The 23,379-nt window shown below is 37.3% G+C and overlaps 2 protein-coding genes and 1 non-coding gene across 3 annotated transcripts; 2 read left to right on the top strand and 1 right to left on the bottom strand.

The window, feature by feature from the left end:
- Positions 1–1,156: 1,156 nt before the first annotated feature.
- LOC115226529 (glycogen phosphorylase, brain form-like) lies at positions 1,157–3,965 on the bottom strand. Its single transcript, XM_036500344.1, has one exon. The coding sequence runs from the start codon at positions 3,755–3,757 to the stop codon at positions 1,250–1,252; it is 2,508 nt and encodes an 835-aa protein (XP_036356237.1). The 5' UTR covers positions 3,758–3,965; the 3' UTR covers positions 1,157–1,249.
- Positions 3,966–12,164: 8,199 nt separating this feature from the next.
- On the top strand, positions 12,165–12,269 carry LOC115208816. The gene has a single exon (XR_003881263.1). It is a non-coding gene; the product is annotated as a U6 spliceosomal RNA (small nuclear RNA).
- Positions 12,270–18,946: 6,677 nt separating this feature from the next.
- Positions 18,947–21,684, top strand: LOC115226519 (glycogen phosphorylase, brain form-like). The gene has a single exon (XM_036500343.1). The coding sequence runs from the start codon at positions 19,107–19,109 to the stop codon at positions 21,600–21,602; it is 2,496 nt and encodes an 831-aa protein (XP_036356236.1). The 5' UTR covers positions 18,947–19,106; the 3' UTR covers positions 21,603–21,684.
- Positions 21,685–23,379: the final 1,695 nt, after the last annotated feature.

Below are 23,379 nucleotides of genomic sequence, written 5' to 3'. Positions count from 1 at the left end.
TCGGATGTAGATTCATCTGTACGGCGACGGGGGTTGCCATTTTGGATCCTCGTGTATGTGTGTCCGAAGACGAAGCGATGTTTAGTTTGTTAATTTTCTGGTTCGTTGTGTTTTTGTTTTGTAAAGGCACAGTTTCCGATTAATTATTTACCGCTGCCACCATGTTATGTGCAGTTTCGTTCTTGATGGGTGATAGACAACTCAATGAAGCCATTGTTATTGTTTACGTGTTTATTTACTTTATTTGTTACACGAACTGTCAACATTCAGCGTAGTAATACATATATATTTTAGACACAGTTCGTACTGTTTACTAACAAAATAGTACCAAAAGTGGGGATGTATTCTACACACGTATACCTACGTATACACATAGATATGAATGTGTAACAGGTGTGCTCAGCCGCACCTTGCGGTAATGACCGCGATGGTATTGCCATGGAGAATAGCCAACGACACTCGTAGCAGCAGGCACTCCTCTTCGCAGGGTTCATTTCTCCAGCGAATCGCCGTTATTTCTACTTTGCGGGGGAAATCGGTATGCAAGGTCCTAGAACACCTTATGCCTCGAAGACAGCCGGGACAAACTGATAGCGCGCTATCAGACCCCCTGTATTTACTGATTTTTTTTATCCTTTGCGTCGTGGGCAGCGATACAACAAAGTTGGAGCCGGAGAACGTCTCATATAAATTGGAAGAAATTCAACAGTTTCAAACGCCAAAGTGTTACTCCAACAAAAATGTATCCATAAACACAAAACGTATTATATATATTAATAACACGCACACACGCACGCACACACACACACACACACACACACACACACACACACACACACACACAACACACACACACACACACACACACACACACAATAAGCGAGCAACAAGCTTTTAAACATATTCAGAGAAGCACTGAATATGTTACATTTTTTAACAAAACACGTTGATGGTGGAGTTTGATCACGACTAAAATGAAACAAAAAGAAAACCATACTACATCTGTTCCCTTTTTATGAAAAAGAATATTACAAGGAAGGAAAAGGAACGTTTCTAGTTATGTCATGAAAAGCATTAGCAAAAGAAAAACGATAATTTTCTGAGTTTAACTATCTTTTTTAAGGATCGTGACTGGATGATAAAATGAATACAAAAATTAAGTGAACGAAAACTTTTTATGGTACTTTCTAATTTGAGAATAATTTTGAAATAAAGATAATCAAAAATGGAAGTTATTGATTACAAATATCTAGAGGTTTGGACGAAGAAGGGTTTCTGATAGTTCTGCGTTCCAAATATCTCTGGAGTACTCTCGTATTGTTCTGTCACTTGAAAATCGCCCACAAGCAGAAATATTTAGGATTGCTTTTCTGGTCCATTCTTCAGGCCTTCTGTAAAGTTGTTCTACTTGATCCTGTGCGTCCATATATGACTGGAAGTCAGCTAACAGTAAATATTCGTCGCTATAAAACAAATTGTTAAATATATCTGTAAACAAGCTAGAGTCTTCCGGGCTAAAATAGCCATCTTTGATTAAATCTAATGCTCTTTTCAATTCATTTGATCCATGATAATATTCTGATGGATCATATCCTGATTCTCTGATTCTATTTACTTCATCAACACAATGTCCAAAAATAAACATATTTTCTTGCCCTACTTCTTCTGCCATTTCAATATTAGCTCCATCCAGTGTGCCAATTGTTAAAGCCCCGTTAGCCATAAATTTCATGTTGCCTGTTCCCGAAGCTTCTGTGCCAGCTGTTGAAATTTGTTCACTTAGCTCAGCAGCTGGAATTACTAGTTCTGCTAAAGATACACAATAATTTTCCAGGAAGATTACTTTAAGTTGATCTCCTATGTCAGGATCATTGTTGATGACAAGAGAAACATTGTTAATGAACTTTATTATGAGTTTGGCCATTTTATATCCTGGTGCTGCTTTACCTCCAATTATAACTGTTCGGGGCACCACATTTTGTTTTTCGTATTTAATACGACAGTATTTGGTAATTACATGCAAACAGTTCAATAACTGGCGCTTATATTCATGGATCCTTTTGACTTGAACGTCAAACAAGGAATCTTCGTTTATAGTTTTGTCATAGTGATCTTTAATATACTGGGCGAGTTTTCTTTTATTTTCTCGTTTTATTGACATTATAGTTCTTACAAAGTCTTGATCATAAATAAATGATTCAATCTCCCTTAATCTTGATAAATTAGTTACCCACTGATTACTAATTTTGTCCACAAGTGCATCCGCTAGTGCAGTGTTACACTGGAGAATCCATCGTCTTGGGGATATTCCATTTGTTTTATTTTGAAACTTTTCGGGTGACATTTCATAGAAATCTTTGAAAAGACTTGATTTTATCAGTTCCGAGTGAAGATGTGCAACACCATTAACTGCATGTGAACCGACGATACAAAGGTATGCCATGTTTATTTTCTTATAAGGGTATTCCTCGAATACGGACATTCGCCGAATGCGATCAGGATCGTTGGGATATTCTCTAGCAACTTTTTCTAAATGTAAATGGTTGATATGGTAAATAAGTTGCAAATGTCTTGGAAGTAATGATTCGAATATGGTAACAGGCCACCGTTCAAGTGCTTCTGACATTAATGTGTGATTTGTATAAGCAAATGTCTGACAGGAAATGCTCCATGCAGCGTCCCAGTCAATGTATTCTTCATCTACAAGAATTCTCATTAACTCTGGTATTGCCAATGCAGGATGGGTGTCATTCAACTGAATTGCAACTTTCTTTGGTAGGTTAAAGAACATTGCTTTTCCTTTTTTACTACGTCCATAAATGTCAGCTTTGAATCTTCGTATAACATCATGTAAAGTTGCTGCTACTAGGAAATACTCTTGCTTGAGTCGCAATTCTTGACCTTCAAAGAAAGCATCATTGGGGTACAGGACACAGGAGATATTTTCTGCCGTATTTCTATCTAAAACAGCTCTTATATAATCACCATTATTGAAAAATTGCATTTGGAAATTATGTGGTGCTTTAGCTGACCAAAGTCTAAGTGTGTTTACTTTATTATTTGCAAAACCGGAAACTGGGTAGTCATATGGCGTTGCAATTACTTTGTAGGTATCAACCCACTGAAATCGTTCATCAATCAATTCAACGCGACCTCCAAAATGTACATCTACTTTGTGTTCCGGTCTTTGTTTTTCCCATGGATTTTCGTACAGAAGCCATTCGTCGGCTGATTCACACTGCCATCCATTTTCTATGAACTGTTTAAATATACCGTAATTGTACCGAATTCCATATCCATAACCAGCGATACCCACTGTAGCCATGGAATCTAAAAAGCAAGCTGCTAATCTTCCAAGACCACCGTTTCCTAAACCTGCTTCTTCTTCTTGTTCAATTAAACTGTTCAAATCTAGGTTTAACTGCTTCATCGCTTCTTCATAATTCGCTAGACTATTCAAACAAATCAAGGCATTTTTCAAAAACTTCCCCATGTAAAATTCCATAGAAATATAATAAACTCGTTTTGGATCAACATCGTAATAGTATTGCTGCGTTCGAATCCAACGCCCAATCAACTGGTCTTTTACTGTCAGCGCCAGAGCAAAATAATAATCTCTTGGGGTCGCCACATTTCTATCTCTCATTAAAGTGAAATGGATGTGGCGGTTGAAAGCTTTCTTTATATTCTCAACAGTATCTTTCTCTATAATGCCACGAATCGTAATACGTCTTTTCATAACAGCACTCTCATCCATATTTATAACCGATTGTTGAAGTATTATTTTACAATTTTGGATTTATATGCCTTCGCATACGTTCTACACACAACACATAAAGCATAAATATATGTCTATATGTAAGTGATTAGTCAAAAAAATACCGTAGAGATTGATAAACGAAAGAATTACTGGTAGAACTGGCTAGCTTCCGATTCCTCTTCCTTTAATGTATTTTATGTTCTAACATATAAATGAAAGTGGGAGGGTTTTCAATTTCTTTATGACGTCATAATGATAAATTTTCATTAGCTATATATTTAACACTCCAAGAATATTAAATATCTGAGGTTATCAATAAAACATTTATGTTTCTAAATTATTTTAAAATTTGATAGTGCTTCGATTTTCATAAAATATAGTTCAAATTTTATGTTCTGAATTATAATCATACAGTTCCTGTATTAAATAAACTGTAGCAAAAGAATGCAAGAGATTGGTTATTGTCGTATCCATTTGAGAAATAGCGAAAAAAAGAAATATTTTAAAACAGTTGTCTTAACCAACCCCCAGTAATAAATATCATATAACTATCAAAACTAGTCTTTTCGTAAATAATTTTTGTGGTTGGATGAAGTGAAGGTTGTTGAATTTGAATTCGAATTGGTATAGATTGGTATATAACATGAGCATATTTCCAAAGAAGGAGGCCCCAAGAACCACAGTTGTTTAGGGGAAAAAATTCAGAAAATTGTTGAGTACAAATGTAAAATGATGTTTTATACAAAACACAAGTGCACAGTTCTAGCATGATTCAGTACTTGCTCCACCATGCTGTTATAGACTGAATCTTAGTGGCATGGATGAAATTGTTTTGTCTGTATCTGATTTTGGATGTATGGTTGAGAGTCATATCTGCGCTCAGGATAAGCCAATTTCTAGTTTCCAACACGATGTAGTATATTGAACCCAAGTCCATACACTGGAAGAAGAATATCGATAGACTGATTCGTTAAATTTGGGTCTCTCATTGTTTCTGTTGATGCTAGAAAGATGTAATGCCTCAACAATATCAAATTTGCTAAGAGTCACGGAAACATTTCTCACTTTCATGAATTCGTCTGTTGCAGTGCCGGTATCAAAAATGGCTTCTTCGGTTACTTTATCTATGTGGTATTTCTCCTGTAACGACCGACGCTCGGGAAAATATTTGTCATTGACATCTAAAGTATGAGCAGTTGTTCATTAATTTCGATCCCCAAGCAATCAATCTTGCTACATTGAAGAAATTGGCTTAAACTGGTAAACATAGCATAGGCGAGTGAAATTGTCGTGACGGAAGGAATGATTTCAGGGTGCTTTTAAGAAATAAAAAATGCTATTTCTGATTGTAGGTCCAAAATCTTGTCGCGAGGCAAGAATCTCATCCCATTTCGTAAAAACAGTTCAATTTATTCAGAGCTAAATTCTTTACAATTCTCTCTGAACAAGTAGGAGTAAAGTGTTCAACCATTTCCAAAACTGATTCCTAATATAACACAGGTCTTTTCGTCTTTAAACATCACAGGAAGAAGTTTGGGTTGTGATAACTTATCAGGGAATAGAGCAATGCGCACAAGTAAGCAAAGGAGCTTTCTTTTTTGCCTATGAAACAAAACCAGATTTTATTCCGAGTTTTGGCAGTGATCCTAGCCTTTTTCACAGTATTCCATACTTTGTCAAGGAGGTTGATTGCATATGAATAATGTCATGCACAGCGGTCGCTACTTCAATAGAAAACAAAAAGTACTCATCTTTCAGCTGATTACACTGGTCAACAACAAAACTGCTTCCGAGACCAGAGTAGAAATTTCCAACAAATTTTAAGTCACTGATAATGAATATCCTGGTTAAATTCGTTTGTTAACTCCGCTTTTCAAGATACACCTACGTGTCACAACAGGTTCCAACACGCTTGCGGCAGTGTGTTTTTTACCGCACTCACAGTCTCACTACCTTTCAGTATCGTTCTAGCAATAATAGAAGGTGGTTATGCTGTGCAAGTTTATACTCTGAGTTGAAAGATAGGTGATTTTTCCTAGTCAAACACTTTTTAAAACTTGTAATAAATATTCATCGAGCAAGCTTTTGATATGCATGTGAGACATTTTATATTAATTTCATTCTCCTACTGAATAATATAAATAATTCTGCTAAGCTGTCATGCTTTGTATGATAATGATAAATTTAAGAATAAATTTTCTGTTTATCTTCTAGTTGTTTGTTGTATTTTTTCTTTCAGATGCCTTGTACTTGTGTGAATAAGGCAGGCAACTTCTGCTACATTTGTGGTAGGGTGACCTTTGCATCACAGAAGCGCCGTATAACTGCTATAGTTAGAAAGGCATATCACCTATATTTTGGATGCAAGATTGGTGACCAGAATAAGAACTGGGCTCCTCACATATGCTGCAACACTTGTGCTATTAACCGTCACCAATGGTTGAACAGGAAGAGGAAAATAATACCTTTTGCTGTAACAATGACGTGGCGGGAGCCACCAGATCATACTGACAATTGCTATTTCTGCAGTACAAAAGAGTTTGTCAAAGAAGAAAAAGGAGTCTATTGAATGTTCAAACATTCCATCAGCTATTCGCCCAGTTCTATATGGAGAAGGTCCACCTGTTCCTGATGTACCAACTTCGGTAACCTTCGAAAGTGCTGAGGAGGAAGCAGAAAAGGATGACTTGTTCCTGATGCACCAGCTTGGTATCCTTCGAGTCAGATAAGAAAAGTGGTGAGGAAGCAGAAAAAGATTACAGAGTGACCCAAATTTTGATGAAGCACACTCTTCTAGGCCACATTTCATAACACAAGGGGAACTCCGTGACGTTGTCAGGGATCTGCAACTACCCATGAATAAGGCAGAGCTGCTTGGCTCTCGTCTTAGGCAATGGAATCTCCTAGCATCTGATGTGAAAATTTTAAAATTTCGCGACCGTCAGCAGTAGTTCAATGATTTCTTCATAATGGACTGCGATTTAGTGACCTGCAACAATATTAATGGTCCGATGAAAGCACTAGACACTGGGAGCTGTTCATAGATTAATCAAAAACGAGTCTGAAAGGTGTCTTGCCGCATAACGGCAATGGCGAAGTTCCTGTGGGCTATGCACCACACATGAAAGAAACTTATGAGAATATAAACCATATGTTGCAATGCATAAGATGTGATGAACATCAATGGCAGCTCTGTGATGGGCTTGCAGGGTGGATACGCCAAGTACTGCTGCTTTCTGTGTGAATGGGACAAACGTACAAGAGGTTCCCACTATACGAGGAGAGACTGGCCACCTAGTCAGTCATTGGAGCCTGGGATGAAAAATTTTCAACATTCACCGCTTACTGAACCAAACAAAATTTTGTTACCACTATTACACAAAACTGGGGCTCATGGAAAACTCATTTAAAAATCTCATTTAAGAAGCAAACAACTTTTCAAAAAATGTTGACCAGAGTTGCCACCAATATAGAAAGAAAAGCAGATCGGTTGAATATAATTAGAAACATCAGTCGACTCTTTCAGCTGAAAAGCAAAATTTTGCGTTGATGCTCTTAGTTGCTACAACTAGCATTTCAACATCTTCTGCCATGTCATCTATCTGACACTAAATGGTGTTGAAAGCAGAAACTCACGATAATTTTGTTTCATTTTCGCTACGTGTTTTGCACAAAAATGTTTATAATATACCTTCAAAAATCATTGTATATTATGTTATGATTGGACTGTTCCATACACACTCCAGGAAAATCTTTGTTGAGTTAAATGTAAATTAAAATAATGTCAGAGATCACTATAAGTATATAGATTATGCACATAAACCGAATGTATCATTTCCTTAGTTTTGAATGTTTTAAATCAGGGGTGGGCGAACTTTTTTGATCGCGGGCCGCACAGTGCGTCTTTGGAACATTGGCGGGCCTCATTTATAAAAATCAAGTGAAAATATTTTTAAAGGCGGTTATAGACCTATAAACACACAATCGATTGAAAGGAAATTTTGTGAAATATTCCTGGTTTAAGTGATTTAATTTATTTTTTAGAGTATCGGGTTCATGTTTTTCGGTTATTTGCTCCTATAGTTGAAATTATTACAGGAACCTCGGTTATTTTGGACAGCCTGTTATTGCTTACAAATTGCCAGGAACGGAATTTTCCTAGTAAAATCTGCACTAATTGTGGACAACCACCTTTTAATATTATGGACACCATGATGAATATTATACTTAAATTCTAGGATACCCAAAATAAAAGATTTTAAAGAGAAATAACAGTTTATTAATATGAATTGATATCTGAAATTAGAAACGTCACCTGAAACATTTATTTGAAAACAAAGCGGCTCTGTAAATAACAATGTCAATGAGAATGATGCAGCTGTCTACTGTCATTTACCAGTTTGTCAAAATTAGGTGTCAAGTTGCTTGTGCTGATTCTTAACACTGACTGAAGATTTGAGTCTGTGAGAAGTGATAGATTCTTCCCCTTGTTAATTTTCATGATGGAGAAAGTCTGCTCACATATGTGGAAGCACTCCGTCGGTTACGACGACGAGAGTTCCAGTTGATCCGATCAACGGAACAGCCTGCTTGTGAAATTAACGTGTAAGTGGCTGAGCACTCCACAGATACGTGTACCCTTAACGTAGTTCTCGGGGATATTCAGCATGACACAGAGAGTGACAAGGCCGGCCCTTTTGAAATACAGGTACAACAGAAACAGGAAGTAAGAGTGAGAGAAAGTTGTGGTGAAAGAGTACAGCAGGGATCACCACCATCCCTGCCGGAGCCTCGTGGAGCTTTAGGTGTTTTCGCTCAATAAACACTCACAACGCCCGGTCTGGGAATCGAAACCGCGATCCTACGACCGCAAGTCCGCTGCCCTAACCACTGGGCCATTGCGCCTCCACTCACATATGTAAGTTGATGCAAACAACACAAACATCTTTCTTGCAAATTTTTTTAGATTTTGGAATTGGGATTCATAAAGCTCTCGGCGGGCCGCATGAAAACCTATGGCGGGCCGCATGCGGCCCGCGGGCCGTAGTTTGTCCACCCCTGTTTTAAATGATGAATAGTAAGTTTACTCTCCAGTTATAATATATTTCATAATATGTGTTTGCATGCCTTTTAAAGACAATTAACGGTAATACTCATATCTTACGAAGATGAACACTTGAATTTCTTTAAATTGTCTCTCTTAAGAAAGCCGAGGGATATACATGCAGATTCGCCCACTTATTAATCTAACTTTCTTTTTTGGTCAAGAAATGAGAAGAGCTAAAATCTGAAAATAATAATTATCACTCCAGTTTAATAGTATTTATTTTTATAAATTTAGTCATTTATTTAACAAAAATTATTGGTAGACTTTAGTGTTGATTTATGCTTCGAAATCACAAACGTCACATTGCCTTTCAAGTATTGGAAAACAAGTGAGCAAACAATACTGTTACACATTCATATCTATGTGTATACGTGCATCCCCACTCTTGGCACTATTTTGTTAGTGAATAGTACAAACTGTGTGTAAAGTATATAATGTATTACTATGCTGAAGGTCGAGTCGGTGTAACATGAAAAGTCAATAAACACGTAAACAATAACAATGGCTTTCATTTGGTTGTCTATCCCATTAGAACACAAACTACACACAACATGGTGGCAGCGGTAAATAATTAATCGGAAACTGTGCCTTTACAACGAAACATAAACACAACGAACCAGAAATTAACAAACAAAACATCGCATCTTCTTCGGACAACATACACGACGATCCAAGATGGCGACCCCCGTCGCCGTACAGATGAATCTACATCCGATTATGAATTGGGATTCCGTTTATTGTCGTAGAAGCATTTAAAAAATTCAAACAGAAAACTCAACTGGCTTTCAAAAGTTTCCTGAAAGGCACAACTGATGATGAGAAGGTAAGCTATATCCTCTTATGGTCAGGCAATAAAGGAATATACCTATTCAATAGCTGGGATATGTCAGAATCGGACTGCAATAACCCAGAAACACTTTTGGAGAAATTCGAAAGGCACCTAGAGCCCAGATCGAACCATAGAATTCACAGATACGAATTCCAGGGCCTGAAACAAGACCCACAAGAAACGATTGACAATTTCCTGTCCAGACTAAAGAATGTTGCCGAAAAATGCAAATTCAAAGATAAGGACGAAAGAATGGGGGTGTGCTCATAAGGAAGTTCAGAAATCCCTCATAGGTAAGGACGCTCTCCAGTTGATAGAAGCAATAGACACTGCAAGAGCATTCGAAGCTACTATTAAACAAATGGCCTCACTTAGCTTACAAACAAGCTCACTAGGCAGCAGTGTAGATATTGTATCTAGGCATAGGACGAAAGATACCCGCAAACAAAGAACATGCCAGTACTATGGTATGGAGCATGAATTCAATAACCGAGAGAAATGTCCTGCATTCGGTACACACTGCAAAGCATGTAGAAAACTTAACCTCTGGGAAAAAATGTGTAGGCTAATAAAATTCCAGAAAAACAAGCCCCAATTTTCAAAGAGGAGCAGAAATAGAAGAGATATACATGCACAACAACAGGAACAAAACACCTCAGAGGAGGAATTCTTGGCAGTCGGCACAATAAATGTGCATGAGATGGGAAAGGACGACCGGAAGAAAAAAGATGAAGCATACACGACAATAAGAATTCAAAAGAAGGCCGGAAGGAAAAGAATAAACATAGACTTAAGGCTAAAGATTGACACTGGAGCCCAGAGTGATATCTTACCTGTCAACCTCTACAAAAAGATGTTCCCACATCACATGACAAAAGAGGATAAAGCCAAAGAAGGAACTGAAGTTCTTCATCTTTGCTGGTCTCCTCTTTGATTTCTGCTAGCTTTGTGGTTGTCACATTTACAATGTGGTGGACCTTTTTGCTTAGTCCTTCCATCTCCTGTTTGTTTGTGATTGGTGGTCGGTCTTTGATAGGCATATCACTGTCAATCCTGCTTGGCGATGCTTTCACTTCAGCATTGATTGATACAATATTTAACCTCCTGCAGGTATCGAGTCCAAGAATTGCGGAGGTACCAGGATTCCACAACTGGGTAAAACAACTATCACAGGGACACACAAAGGGAAAAAATAATTAAGTGTTCTTTTTATGTCACAAGAACAGAAGGGCCAGCAATTCTTGGACTCGATACCTGCATGAGGTTAAATATTGTATCAATCAATGCTGAAGTGAAAGCAGCGCCAAGCAGGATTGACAGTGATATGCCTATCAAAGACCGACCACCAATCACAAACAAACAGGAGATGGAAGGACTAAGCAAAAAGGTCCACCACATTGTAAATGTGACAACCACAAAGCTAGCAGAAATCAAAGAGGAGACCAGCAAAGATGAAGAACTTCAGTTCCTTACTCAGATGGTGATTCAGGGGTGGCCAGAAAAGAGACATCAGGTGCAGCCCCTAATTCGTGAATATTGAGCCATCCATGATGATATATCAGTGGAGAATGGAATCCTGATGGATGGATCCCGAATCATTATACCTAAGTCAATGCAAAAGGAGATTCTTTACAAGATCCACCAAGGGCATCTAGGAATGGAGAAATGCAAGCTCCGAGCCAAGTCAGCAGTATATTGGGCAGGCATGTACAAAGACATAGAAAAGACAGTTTCTACATGCCACATCTGTCAAAAGTACAGAAACTCACAACAAAAGGAGGAAATGATATCTAGTGACATCCCAAGAAGGCCATGGCAAACTATTGGAGTAGATCTGTTCACAGAGGGCCAAGAATGGTATTTGATAATGGCCTGCTACTACTCCAAATTTCCATTTGTGAGAAAAGTGAAAGACCTGACAGCCAAAACAATCACTACAGTGGCTCGAGGACTTCTAGCAGAGCAAGGAATACCAGAGCAGATCATATGTGACAATGGAACGCAGTTCACATCACAAGAATTCAAAAAGCTAGCCGATGAGTATGGGTTCAATGTCACAACCTCATCTCCACACTACCCCAAAGGTCATGGGTTTATAGAAAGACAGGTGCAGACAGTGAAGAGAACACTAGTCAAATGCTGAGAGACTAAGGAAGACCCACACCTGGTACTTCTGTCCCAACGAGCGACACCACTGAGAGCTGATATGAAATCCCCAGCAGAAATGCTGAATGGCAGGAAGTACAAAACTACCCTGCCAACTAAGATCCAACCTCCAATTGACCAGGAAGAGACAAGGGCAAAGCTAGCAGCCACTCAAGAACAATCACAGAGGTATTACAACAAACATGAACAGTATTTACCTGAGATACTTGGAGGACAACATGTGCATACTCAAGATCCCATAACTAAAACATGGATCCCAGCACAGGTTGTCAGTAGAGCTGAAACTCCAAGATCATATATAATATTGCTTCGGCAATACATATACTAAAATTGGAACGATACAGAGAAGATTAGCGTGGCACCTGCGCAAGGATGACACGCACATTCGTGAAGCGTTCCAAATTTTTTAAACGGCGGTGCATCAGCATGGCCGCAGCTCTGAGCTGAAACTAGAAAAAAAAAAAAAAGAAACGGAATCTGGTAGGCAGCTGAGACGCAACAGGGCCCATATCCGCCCAACACCAAAGCTGTCGAAGACAACGTATACAACACCTGCTGCATCAGTGACAACACCTACAGAATCATCACCCCAACGGGCACAAACCACCCATCAGCAGCCCAACAACACACCTAAGACACCGGTGCGAAGCACAAGATCCACCAGATGGAGAAAGAACATTCTGCCACCGATTCGATACCGTTAAAGAAAAAAAAAAAAGAAAATGAGAAGATAAGTAACTAATTCAGCTAGACTACAAAGCAGAGGCAGAATAATCTCACGATTTCTGCTGTAGGATTGCCACCTCAGGCTGACAATCCATAGAGTAAGGGAGACTACTCATAATTGTCTTCACTGCCAGAAGACCCCTTTATTTTTTTCAAGAAGAAGGGATGTTACACATTCATATGTGTGTATACGTGCATCCCCACTCTTGGCACTATTTTGTTAGTGAATAGTACAAACTGTGTGTAAATTATATAATGTATTACTACGCTGAATGTCGAGTCCGTGTAACATGAATAGTAAATAAACACGTAAACAATAACAATGGCTTTCATTTGGTTGTCTATCCCATTTGAACACAAACTACACATAACAAATACAAAGAAAATGTAGTTTTAAAACTTGTACTAAGCATTCTTGTCGCATTCGGCTGTTTTAATTTAAAACGCGCTTGTTGGATTTATAATTATAATGAGAAAACGTCCATTTAAGCTAAACTAAGTTGGGATAACTTAACCTAATCTGAGCTAAGTTAACCTTTCGAAGCACATCAATGCTTTCCTTTTGAGCACGAATTCGAATTTAAATATGGATTAGCAGCAGTTACTTAGCGTTAATTATTGCTTCACGGTCCCTGTATTTCTGTTACGGTGTAGGATGAAGCACGAAGCCGAAGAATTTGTGTGGGCCATTTTCTTTCTTTTTTATATTTTGCACTTGTGATCTACCCCACTTTTTGAAATGTAACGGTTTACTCCCTATCAACGAAGGATGAGACTATTGGCTTCTCTTGCTACGCCACTGAAATCATCCCTTTTAACTTATATTTATGGTAAGCACTACCCAAAATATGTTAGAACACTTTTTATCAGCGCGGTACGCGAATTTCACTAACGTCACCGTACTGACACTTTTCGCTGACCAAACTCTAAACCTAGTTGAAAAGCCACTTCTCAGAGTAACTGAACTTATTTATTTCAGCAAACCTACCCCCATCGAACCTCATCTAAACAACATTTAACAATTTTTATGAGGATATTTGGCAACACCCAAAGAGCAAAGAAATGTAACGATAAGTTAGTGTTCACTTTCGCTAAATCATGGTGCATTTGGTTTTTATTTTCTCCTATCTTAATGAGAAGAATAAGGAACGCTTGCATTTAAACCATAATCTGGTATCAGAATTTTTACAAAAGTATAGATAAAATTACATATAATTAAAAGTGAGATGCATAAAACTAAAGAAAATATATAACTGTACAATTATTTAAAAAGTATAACCTTGAAATATAAACCTTTTCATTTATTACCTCAGAGAATAACTGATTGTTAGTTACAATCAATGTTGCTCGGGTTTGTAAGGGAAATAACTATATAAGCATTTTTAGAGAGTTATAGCCAAAAAATAGCAAAAAATGCATTAAAAATGGAAAAAAAAATATGGTAATTTTTTTTTTAAATCGTTGACTCATCGTAGACATTTTTAGAGAGTTACTGCCCTTATATAATAGCGAAAAAATGCATTAAAATGGAAAAAAATGATGGTAAATCTTTTTAAAAATCGTAGACTCATCGTAGACGCGCGCTAATACCCAGAAGGGCTCGATATGAATCACGACTATAAGATACCCGGTTTTGGTTAAACTGCCCCGCAAAATGTGGGAGTAGTTAGGAATCTAAATCGTAGGAGACAGACACACAACTTGACTTTTATATATAAAGATTTCGTAGTAATCTCCTGTTCTCGAATTGCAAATGCATAACCTTCGAAGTGTGATCTGATGTAGTGGTCACGAGTCCAAGAAAGGCTGCGCTTCATGTCAATATTTCTGTCCTCTTCAAGTCTTCGGGAAATATGGTCATTTCGGTATACTGAGCGTTTCATATCCAGGTCTTCTTTGAGGTATGCTAGTCCGGCTAATTTGGGGGTTGTATGGGAGGTCATCAGGAAAAACGTGTTTCCTAAGAAGCCCGCTGCCAACACGTGGGATACTATTTTCTTTACTTTTCAGCGCTAAGTTAATGTATTTACTTTTGCTGCTGTTGTTTAGCAAGTGCTACCTGAACGACATTCGAAGGCTGTCTGCGCTGATTTCAAACCTCCACCTCTTTTATCTTCTCTTAGATAGAGCCTGTCGATATCCTTATTTCTGTGGAGATTTCCAGTTGATGCTAGAATCTTAAGGGTTTTAACGTCCATGAAGTGGATTTTCTCTACAGACCAGTCAAGTATCCAAAATGTTGGAATCAGTACAAGAACTTCAAATGCATTGTGGAATATTGTCCTATTGTAAGTGGAGAGTTTCGACTGCCATATTATTCGGTCAAACTCCAGTGTTTGACCCGAGCGAAAACAAAAAAAGAAGAAAAGAGTGCAATAGGTGTGAATTTTCCGAGTCCTCTCCCCCGCCCCCGTTCGGATACGAGTTCCGTATCCCGCGTAAAACAAGACCAATCCAAATGTGGGACTTAACCAAATATTTCAACGTCACATGACCAATCATTAGAGAATTACGCGTGGAGCCTTTTTTGGATTACTCAAGTCTAAAACATGCAATTATGAATTTAGTCTCGTTATGTCACCCTGGAACCTGTGAGATTCTCGCGAAAGAAAACACGAAATATAGTGTAGCCAAAATTCACAATAACTCTTACAAGCAAAGAAAAGCACGCCAGTATGGAGGGAAAAAGTAAGGAATGTATGGTACTGACTAGAAAGGAAGAAAGGATAAAGATGGCATCGTCTTCGTTCGACATACGAATAGAACAGAGTGGTGACATTGAGTAGAGATGATCCGGAAGTTGTTCTACGACAACTTTAACACGAAATAACTTCTAAAATACGAAATTTTGTCAAAAATGTTCAAAGTAAACTGTGTTCTGGGTGAGAAATTCCACCAGTATACGAAGTTTCAAACTGTTTACACTGAGTGTATTTATGAATATCCGGTGGAACAAAAGATTTGATTGTGACTTGGTTACCAAACGGGGTAATTCCATTATGTATTTTTGCAAACGATAAACATAATCTGCTGGATCGAAGTTTCGATAAAGTGCAGTTGTATTTGTGACCTCTGTCCAGGTAAAATAAGATGGGTGCCTTAAAGTAATTCCGCCGGTGAAAAACCTAATACTTTCTTGACAACTGATCGAAGCTCCAATAAAACAATTAGTAAAACTTCTAACCAAGCGTCTGACTCGATATAAGCGCGTAGAGCTGCTTTCAATCGACGGTATAAACGCTCTATCATCCCGTAAGACATGGGATGTTACGCAGTGGTACAGATTCGCTGCAAACCCAGCAAGTTTGAAAGTGCAGCAAAGGGATTCGATTCACCTCTTTCCATCTACCACTAAAATCAGTTTAATAAAATATTTACCTGAGCTTACATTGCCTTCCATAACAACTTTATGGGTTCGCTGCTCTTGCGTTGCTCCTCATTTCCATCTGAAAAAACACTTTCAAGCTGCGTTTCTGCAATTTTTTTTTAGCACTACACCACTATCCGGCACAGGTATGAACGCCACAAATTCTCAATAACCCAATTTAAACGTGTCTGTCACTATACCTATTCTTGAAGTGCTAATGATAAAATCACATAGAATGGTTGGAAAAAGAATTTTGAGAGGGCAAGTATGTACGCCGAAGATAAATACTGGGAAAGATAAGTTTTAGGAAAATATTGCCTGAAGGAAGTTCATGACAAACAGGCAAGTGTTTTCCCTTATTTATGAATACACTCTAATGTATATTTGTTGAGTGACTTGTATTATCTTACTCAGTTTGGCCCTGTACAGGGTGTTCGAGCTAAATTTGACGATTTTTTTTTATGTCTCCTTTTTTCGAGAACATTTTGACGTATTGGTGAGCAGTCAGCGGCATTGGAAAGCATGAACATTCAAGTTGGAGTTGGCAAAAAGTTATCTGATATGGAGAACTAGAAGCCATTTGAATATTGGAAGAGTTACCTGTGACATCATGATTCGCGCCGGGCGTCAAAATGCCAATGTTATGACTGCTGTTTAATGCTCTGTGTACACTGTAAAAGCTATAAGATATGATATGGATAGAGGCAACGGAGACTGCGAACTCGTGGCCAACTGGGACACAGTAGGCGTTCTAACTGTGGCCGCGTATCAGAATTCATCCCCACATCTTTGAACAGAGCCTTAGGCTATTTTCAGACGGCTATGTGAAGCTGCTGAAGATAGTGGTCAATTTCTGACTAGAGATGGGTTGCTGTTGGAAAGTCATATATATAACCGTAGGATTCGGTTTCCAGCCATACCTCCTGAAAGATCATAAGTGGTTGTCAGAGAGTTTCTACCATTTCACCAGTCCCCATTTCTAGCTTCCTTATTCCTCCGATTGTAATTCTAAAGATTACTAAGTGTGAAAGACACCAACCGCTCTGCCTACGACACCAAGGCCGAGCTGGGCAAGATCAAGGTGTTCGAAGATCTTCCCAAGGATGCAGTGAGAAACGGAGTTATCATGAGACTGTAGTGGAAGCTGAGGGAGGTTAGTTTGAGTAAACTGTTATCTCCCACTTTAATCTAGTTGATATTTTTTAAATATATATTTTAAGATACTTTTATTTTTGGATAGGATATTGTGTTTTCTTTACCTTTTAAGCAAACTGTCATGTTTAGCCCGAACACCCTCTATAATTTCAGCAACTGCATCGGATTAAAATTCCGTAAATTTAATGATGTTTTGCAATGTTGAAGGTATAAAGATGATGTGGTTAACGAAGAGTCAACAAAAGCACATTTTACTAATTCGTCAATTTTGAATCTGAACACCGGAGACATTGATGCTAAGAATACAAGTGGCAGATGAGAAGGAAAAAAGTATTGTAACTCTGGGTGAAATCTGTTTTAGTTGATAGAGTGAATATCGAAAAAGCACTATTCAAAGATGGATTATACTGGGATGAAAATAATTTTTACTATTGCCGGTAAAGTTCTGTAAATTCAATTATGTTTTGCAATGTTGAAGGTATAAAGATGATGTGGTTAACGAAGAGTCGACAAAAGCACATTTCACTAATTCGTCAATTTTGAATCTGAACACCGTTTATGCGTTTTTCCGCTATTATACGATACTCGATCATCATAAAAGATGCGAAGAAGTGGGTATTTTGACGCTGACAAAACAGAATTCGTAGACCTATTTACGAAAGAAATAATAAATTGAGGAGAAGATTAAGATGATTGTCGAACTGTATCATCTTCAGAGGCATTGATGCTAAGAATACAAGTGGCAGATGAAAAGGAAAGAAGTATTGTAACTTTGGGTGACTTCAAACCCGCAGAAATGTCAATAGCATGTCACTCTGGTTTCATGGCATGATACAAATGTGAAATATAAATTACCATCTAGAATTTATATACAATTTTTTTGCAGCCAGCATTCCCAGGTAAATGCGTACGTAACCCCAATAACTTCTTTATGTGTCATATCCAGAATGTAGGACATAGGCGATCATGTTCTGCCACAATTCTCTGCTCTTTATTTTCTGTAGCAGTTCCAATTCCTGATGTTTAATGCCTCTTTCTTGCAACCAGTTCGTCAAGCTTGACATCCATATCATCCTTCTCCTTCGTTTACTTCTTTTCCCACCAATCTTTCCGGTCATCCCATAATTCTTCAGGCCCTCTTTCCTCATCACATGACCAAGAAATCTCAGTTGTTTGGCCCTTATCTCACGAAGCAGTTTCCTATTTACCGCAACTCGGGTCATCTCTTCTTCATTAGACACTTTATCTGTCTATGCTATCCTCAATATTTCCCTTAAGAACCACATTTCACAGCTCTCTAAGCACCTTCTCATTTCTGATGTTATAGACCAAGCTTTACTTCTGTACATAAAAACAAGGTAGACAAAGCAGTTCAATATACAGATCTTGGTTTTCATGCTCGGAATACGATTTCTCAAAATGTTACACAATTTTGAGAATGCAGATTTTGCCCGCACTACTCGTGATAGCCCCAATAGTGAAGTGAATTGACCTAGTATAAAACTGAAATAGAAATAGAAACAATTTGCCAGTAGCAAATTTGAATTCACAGTCATATTACATATAAAATCCTGATTACCTAAACAATTTTCACTGAACCCTAAAATAAAGAAAACTGGATCATTATTGTATAGATGAATTATATGATTAAGTGATATTATCCCACAATATACCTTAGGATTTTATATTCCCCACTTTAAAGTGGGAATCGAAGAGGTGGAGTGTTTAATTATTATTTTTTTTTATAACGAAAGCTGAACATAAATAAAGGTAGAAAGCAGAATCTATATCCACCATTAATATTATGTCATAAAATGGTTATGCAAACCCGTGCAGTGACGTAATAAAATGTAATTTATAGCCATGTTGACAGTATCAAAAAAGAAACATCCTGACTTTACCGTGCTACATATTTCGAGTGTTTAAACAAAATCGAAAGGAAAAGAAACTCTAATAACAAAAGTATAATAGAAAACTTAAATAATAAAAAAAAAACATGCCTTTGCAACAGCAAATTACACTGTGTGGAATGACAGGACTGGCAGACGAGATGAGTACAGAAAACATTAAAAAATCCTTCAATCGACATCTTCACTTCACATGTATGAAAGATAGAAATGTAGCCACCAGAAGAGATTATTATGTAGCATTAGCCCATTCTGTTAAAGATCAACTTGTCGGACGTTGGATCAGAACTCAGCAATTTAATTATGATACTGATCCAAAAAGGGTTTATTATCTTTCTATGGAATTTTATATGGGAAAATTTTTAGAGAACGCCATGTTATGTCTTGGAAATATGTATTCTAATGAAGAAGCTTTGAGACAAATGAATCTGAAGTTGAGCAATCTCATAGAAATTGAAGAGGAGGCAGGATTAGGAAATGGTGGTCTTGGTCGATTAGCCGCTTGTTATATGGATTCTATGGCTACAGTTGGCGTAACAGGATATGGATACGGAATTCGTTATAATTATGGAATATTTACACAAAAAATTAACAATGGATGGCAATGTGAATCGGCAGATGAATGGTTAGAATACGGGAACCCATGGGAAAAATCCCGACCCGAACATCGAATTCCCGTTCGTTTTGGGGGAAGAGTGGAAGTTATAGAAGGTCGCTTTCAGTGGCTGGACACACACAATGTTATTGCAACACCTTATGATTATCCAATTCCTGGCTACAAGAACAACAGAGTAAATACTCTGCGATTGTGGTCAGCTAGATGTACCAAAGAATTTCAGCTGCAATTTTTCAATAACGGAGATTACATCAGAGCAGTTATGGAAAGAAACTTAGCTGAAAATATTTCTAGTGTTCTTTATCCAAATGACACTTTCTTCGAAGGACAAGAATTGCGTCTCAAACAAGAGTATTTTCTAGTAGCAGCAACTTTACAAGATATTATAAGAAGATTCAAAGCTGATAAATATGGAAGGAAAAGAAGGGGAAGAGACATGTTTTATCAACTACCAGAAAAAGTAGCAATACAGTTGAATGATACCCATCCTGGATTCGCAATACCAGAACTTATGAGAATACTTGTTGATGATGAATGCATGGACTGGGATGACGCATGGGATATTAGTTGCAATGTTTTTGCTTATACAAACCACACATTGATGCCAGAAGCTCTTGAACGGTGGCCAGTTACATTATTGGAAACATTACTTCCGAGACATCTGCAGCTTATTTACCATATCAATCATTTACATTTAGAAAAAGTTGCAAGAATTTGGCCGAATGATGATGATCGAATAAAGAGATTGTCCATATTTGAAGAAGAGCCTTACAAAAAAGTAAATATGGCTTATTTGTGTATAGTCGGTTCGCATGCAGTTAATGGCGTAGCCGCATTACACTCAAATTTACTAAAACAAGAACTATTTAAAGACTTCTACGAGATGATGCCACACAAATTTCAAAATGTAACCAATGGAATATCACCAAGGCGGTGGATACTTCAGAGTAATCCATGTCTTTCAGATTTGATTTCGGGAAGAATTGGAGATGCGTGGATAACAGAGTTATGCCATTTAAGAGACCTTAGAAAATTTGAGCATGATGGCCATATTTTAAGGGATTTAATGGAAGTCAAAATGGAACACAAAAAAAGAATGGCAGAATACATAAAAGAGAAATACCTTATTAATATAAACATAGCATCGTTATTTGATGTCCATGTAAAACGTATACACGAATATAAACGCCAGCTACTGAACTGTCTTCATATAGTTACAAAATACTGTCGTATCAAATACGAAAAGAAATTTGTTGTTCCTCGTACCGTCATAATTGGTGGTAAAGCCGCTCCCGGCTACAGGATGGCTAAACTTATTATAAAGCTTATCAATAATATGGCAAAGATTATCAACAATGACGTTGATATAGGAAACAAACTTAAAATAGTTTATTTAGAAAATTATTGTGTGTCCTTGGCTGAGAAAATTATACCTGCAACAGATCTTAGTGAACAGATTTCAACAGCTGGAACAGAAGCTTCTGGTACAGGAAACATGAAATTTATGGCCAATGGAGCATTAACAATAGGTACAATGGATGGTGCCAATGTAGAAATAGCTGAAGAAGTTGGAAAAACAAATATGTTTATTTTCGGTCTTTGCGTTGAAGAGGTTAAGAATTTGAGATCATCCGGCTATACAGCATCACGCCATTATCATCGTAATGATGAGTTAAGAAGGGCAATGGACATGATTAAAGATGGCTACTTCAGTCCTGACAATCCCTCTCTATTTATAGAAATCTTTGATAGTTTGTACCACTGTGATCATTATTTGCTTCTTGAAGATTATGAAGATTACATTAGAGCTCAAGATGATGTAGAAAATCTTTATAATAATACTAAAGAATGGCTAAGAAAATCCCTGTTGAACATAGCTTGTTGTGGAAAATTCTCAAGTGATCGAGCTATCAAAGAATATGCAGCTCACATATGGAGTGCTGACTTACTTCAAACAAAATTTTATTGATCTTAAATGATTGGTTTATATAAATGTTCATCATTTACAAAAGAATATTAATAAAGAAGTTAAATAAACTACTGTAAAATTATCTTTTTAGTTTTAATATCCGACAATTTATTTCAATTGTAACACATTGATATTACTGATAGTCAATTTATCAACTTAGAATTATGAAAAGCAAAGTTAACCTCAGCGGCATTTCAACAAGAAGGATGGAAGAGTGAAACTAAAAGTTACAAAATTCTTCATCACGAATATTTTAACGTTACCATCACTAGTATTTTCTTTCCTTGATTCAAAAAGGGAAAAATATGACATACAATAAAAAGAAGATTAAAACGATATTTTCAAAAACATTGCCTATCTATAACCAACACTCTTCTTCTCTCTGTGTGTGCGCGCGTGCGTGTGTGAGTATAACACGCACTTACGCGCGCGCACGCATGAGTGGTGTATAACCCCATGCGTGAGTGTATAACCCTATTGAGTGTGGGAAATAAAAAAGGATTTGGAAAAACAACCCTTTCGACAAATCAGATATTCGTGTAACCTGAATAGTTTAATGCTCGGTGTAAATTTAGCGACGATAGGGTCCACTTTATAAATAAAGTGGAAGAGAGATGGGTAGTCCGTCCCTGTTTGCGCTTTTACAGGAACAACACTTCTGAGTGGTGTGGAGTTGCAAACTCCGGGGTTACCTCGGGCGACACACACTCTAGCTACATTACTGGAAGACAGCGAATATATTTTCATGTTTAAACACTGAATTAGTCGTGGGATTACAGTCTGTTCTTTCTAACACACCTGCATACATACGTGTACACACGCACTCATACGTGTGTACGTTCATGTATGCATGTGTGCGTAAACTTACTCGTTATCTAACCATCAACTCAACTAACCAACGACTTTAGTCTAAATAAACAAGAGCCCCCAGCTCGCAGGTCATGATAAGTAGAAATGTCTTCGCTGCATTTTTGGGACGAATTTAAATCGGTAAATTTCGATACTTTCAACCACACGATTTTTCAGTAAAAAAAAAAAAAATCTCGGATTTTTTGCGTGGAATTAAGTACCATATGCTGCAACCCCCGCTTTTTTTTTGTTCGGAAAAAAAGTGGGGTGGGAAACCGCCCACCCCAATTCCGGAATCAATGGAATTTTTTTTTTTCGTTGAATGAATTACCCCTTTTTTGGGTCCGGAAAACGGGGAGGGGGAGGTGTTGGGAACCCTAGAACCCCAACCCTATTTTCAGATATTTTTTTATGTTTCTTTCTTTACTCACAATTTTAGGCGACATATTGCAGAAATACCTTTTCGAGAGAGTGTGTAATCCACATTAAATTGAAAATTCAAGCAAGTTTGAAAAGAATACTAAAAAGAATAAGTGAAAATACAGAGGTTATGGAAGTTAGTGGTAACGAAGTCTGTGGAGAGAGAAAGAATGATAAAGAATTCATCTAAAAAAACACGAGTGTATGTGTGTGGAACAAGTAAATGTATATTATCCCCTTAATGGATCGATTATTTTGACATGGCATTTCATTTCAGAGCATATTTTTTAATTTCCTTTTTTAATTATATAAACTGTGTTATTTAAAAAAAGTTGTTTTTTTATCTTGTTTCCTTTATTTTTTATTATAGAAATTAAAATGTACTTTTACTCAATTGGATTTAAATGAGTTAACTCGGACATTAAAAAAATACATATAACTTAACTATCTTCGATTTTTTATAAGATGTATTGCTTTTAAATCAAAGGAAATTTTTTTGAAAAATGAG

Source organism: Octopus sinensis, linkage group LG2 (assembly GCF_006345805.1).
Source record: "Octopus sinensis linkage group LG2, ASM634580v1, whole genome shotgun sequence".
NCBI lineage: Eukaryota > Metazoa > Mollusca > Cephalopoda > Octopoda > Octopodidae > Octopus > Octopus sinensis.
Note: the sequence above shows the minus strand (reverse complement) of the source record. Positions and strands in the feature narration are given on the sequence as shown.

Excerpts from the sequence above, each read along its gene's own strand:
- LOC115226529 (XM_036500344.1), bottom strand. The coding sequence starts at position 3,757 with ATGGATGAGAGTGCTGTTATGAAAAGACGTATTACGATTCGTGGCATT.
- LOC115226519 (XM_036500343.1), top strand. The coding sequence starts at position 19,107 with ATGCCTTTGCAACAGCAAATTACACTGTGTGGAATGACAGGACTGGCA.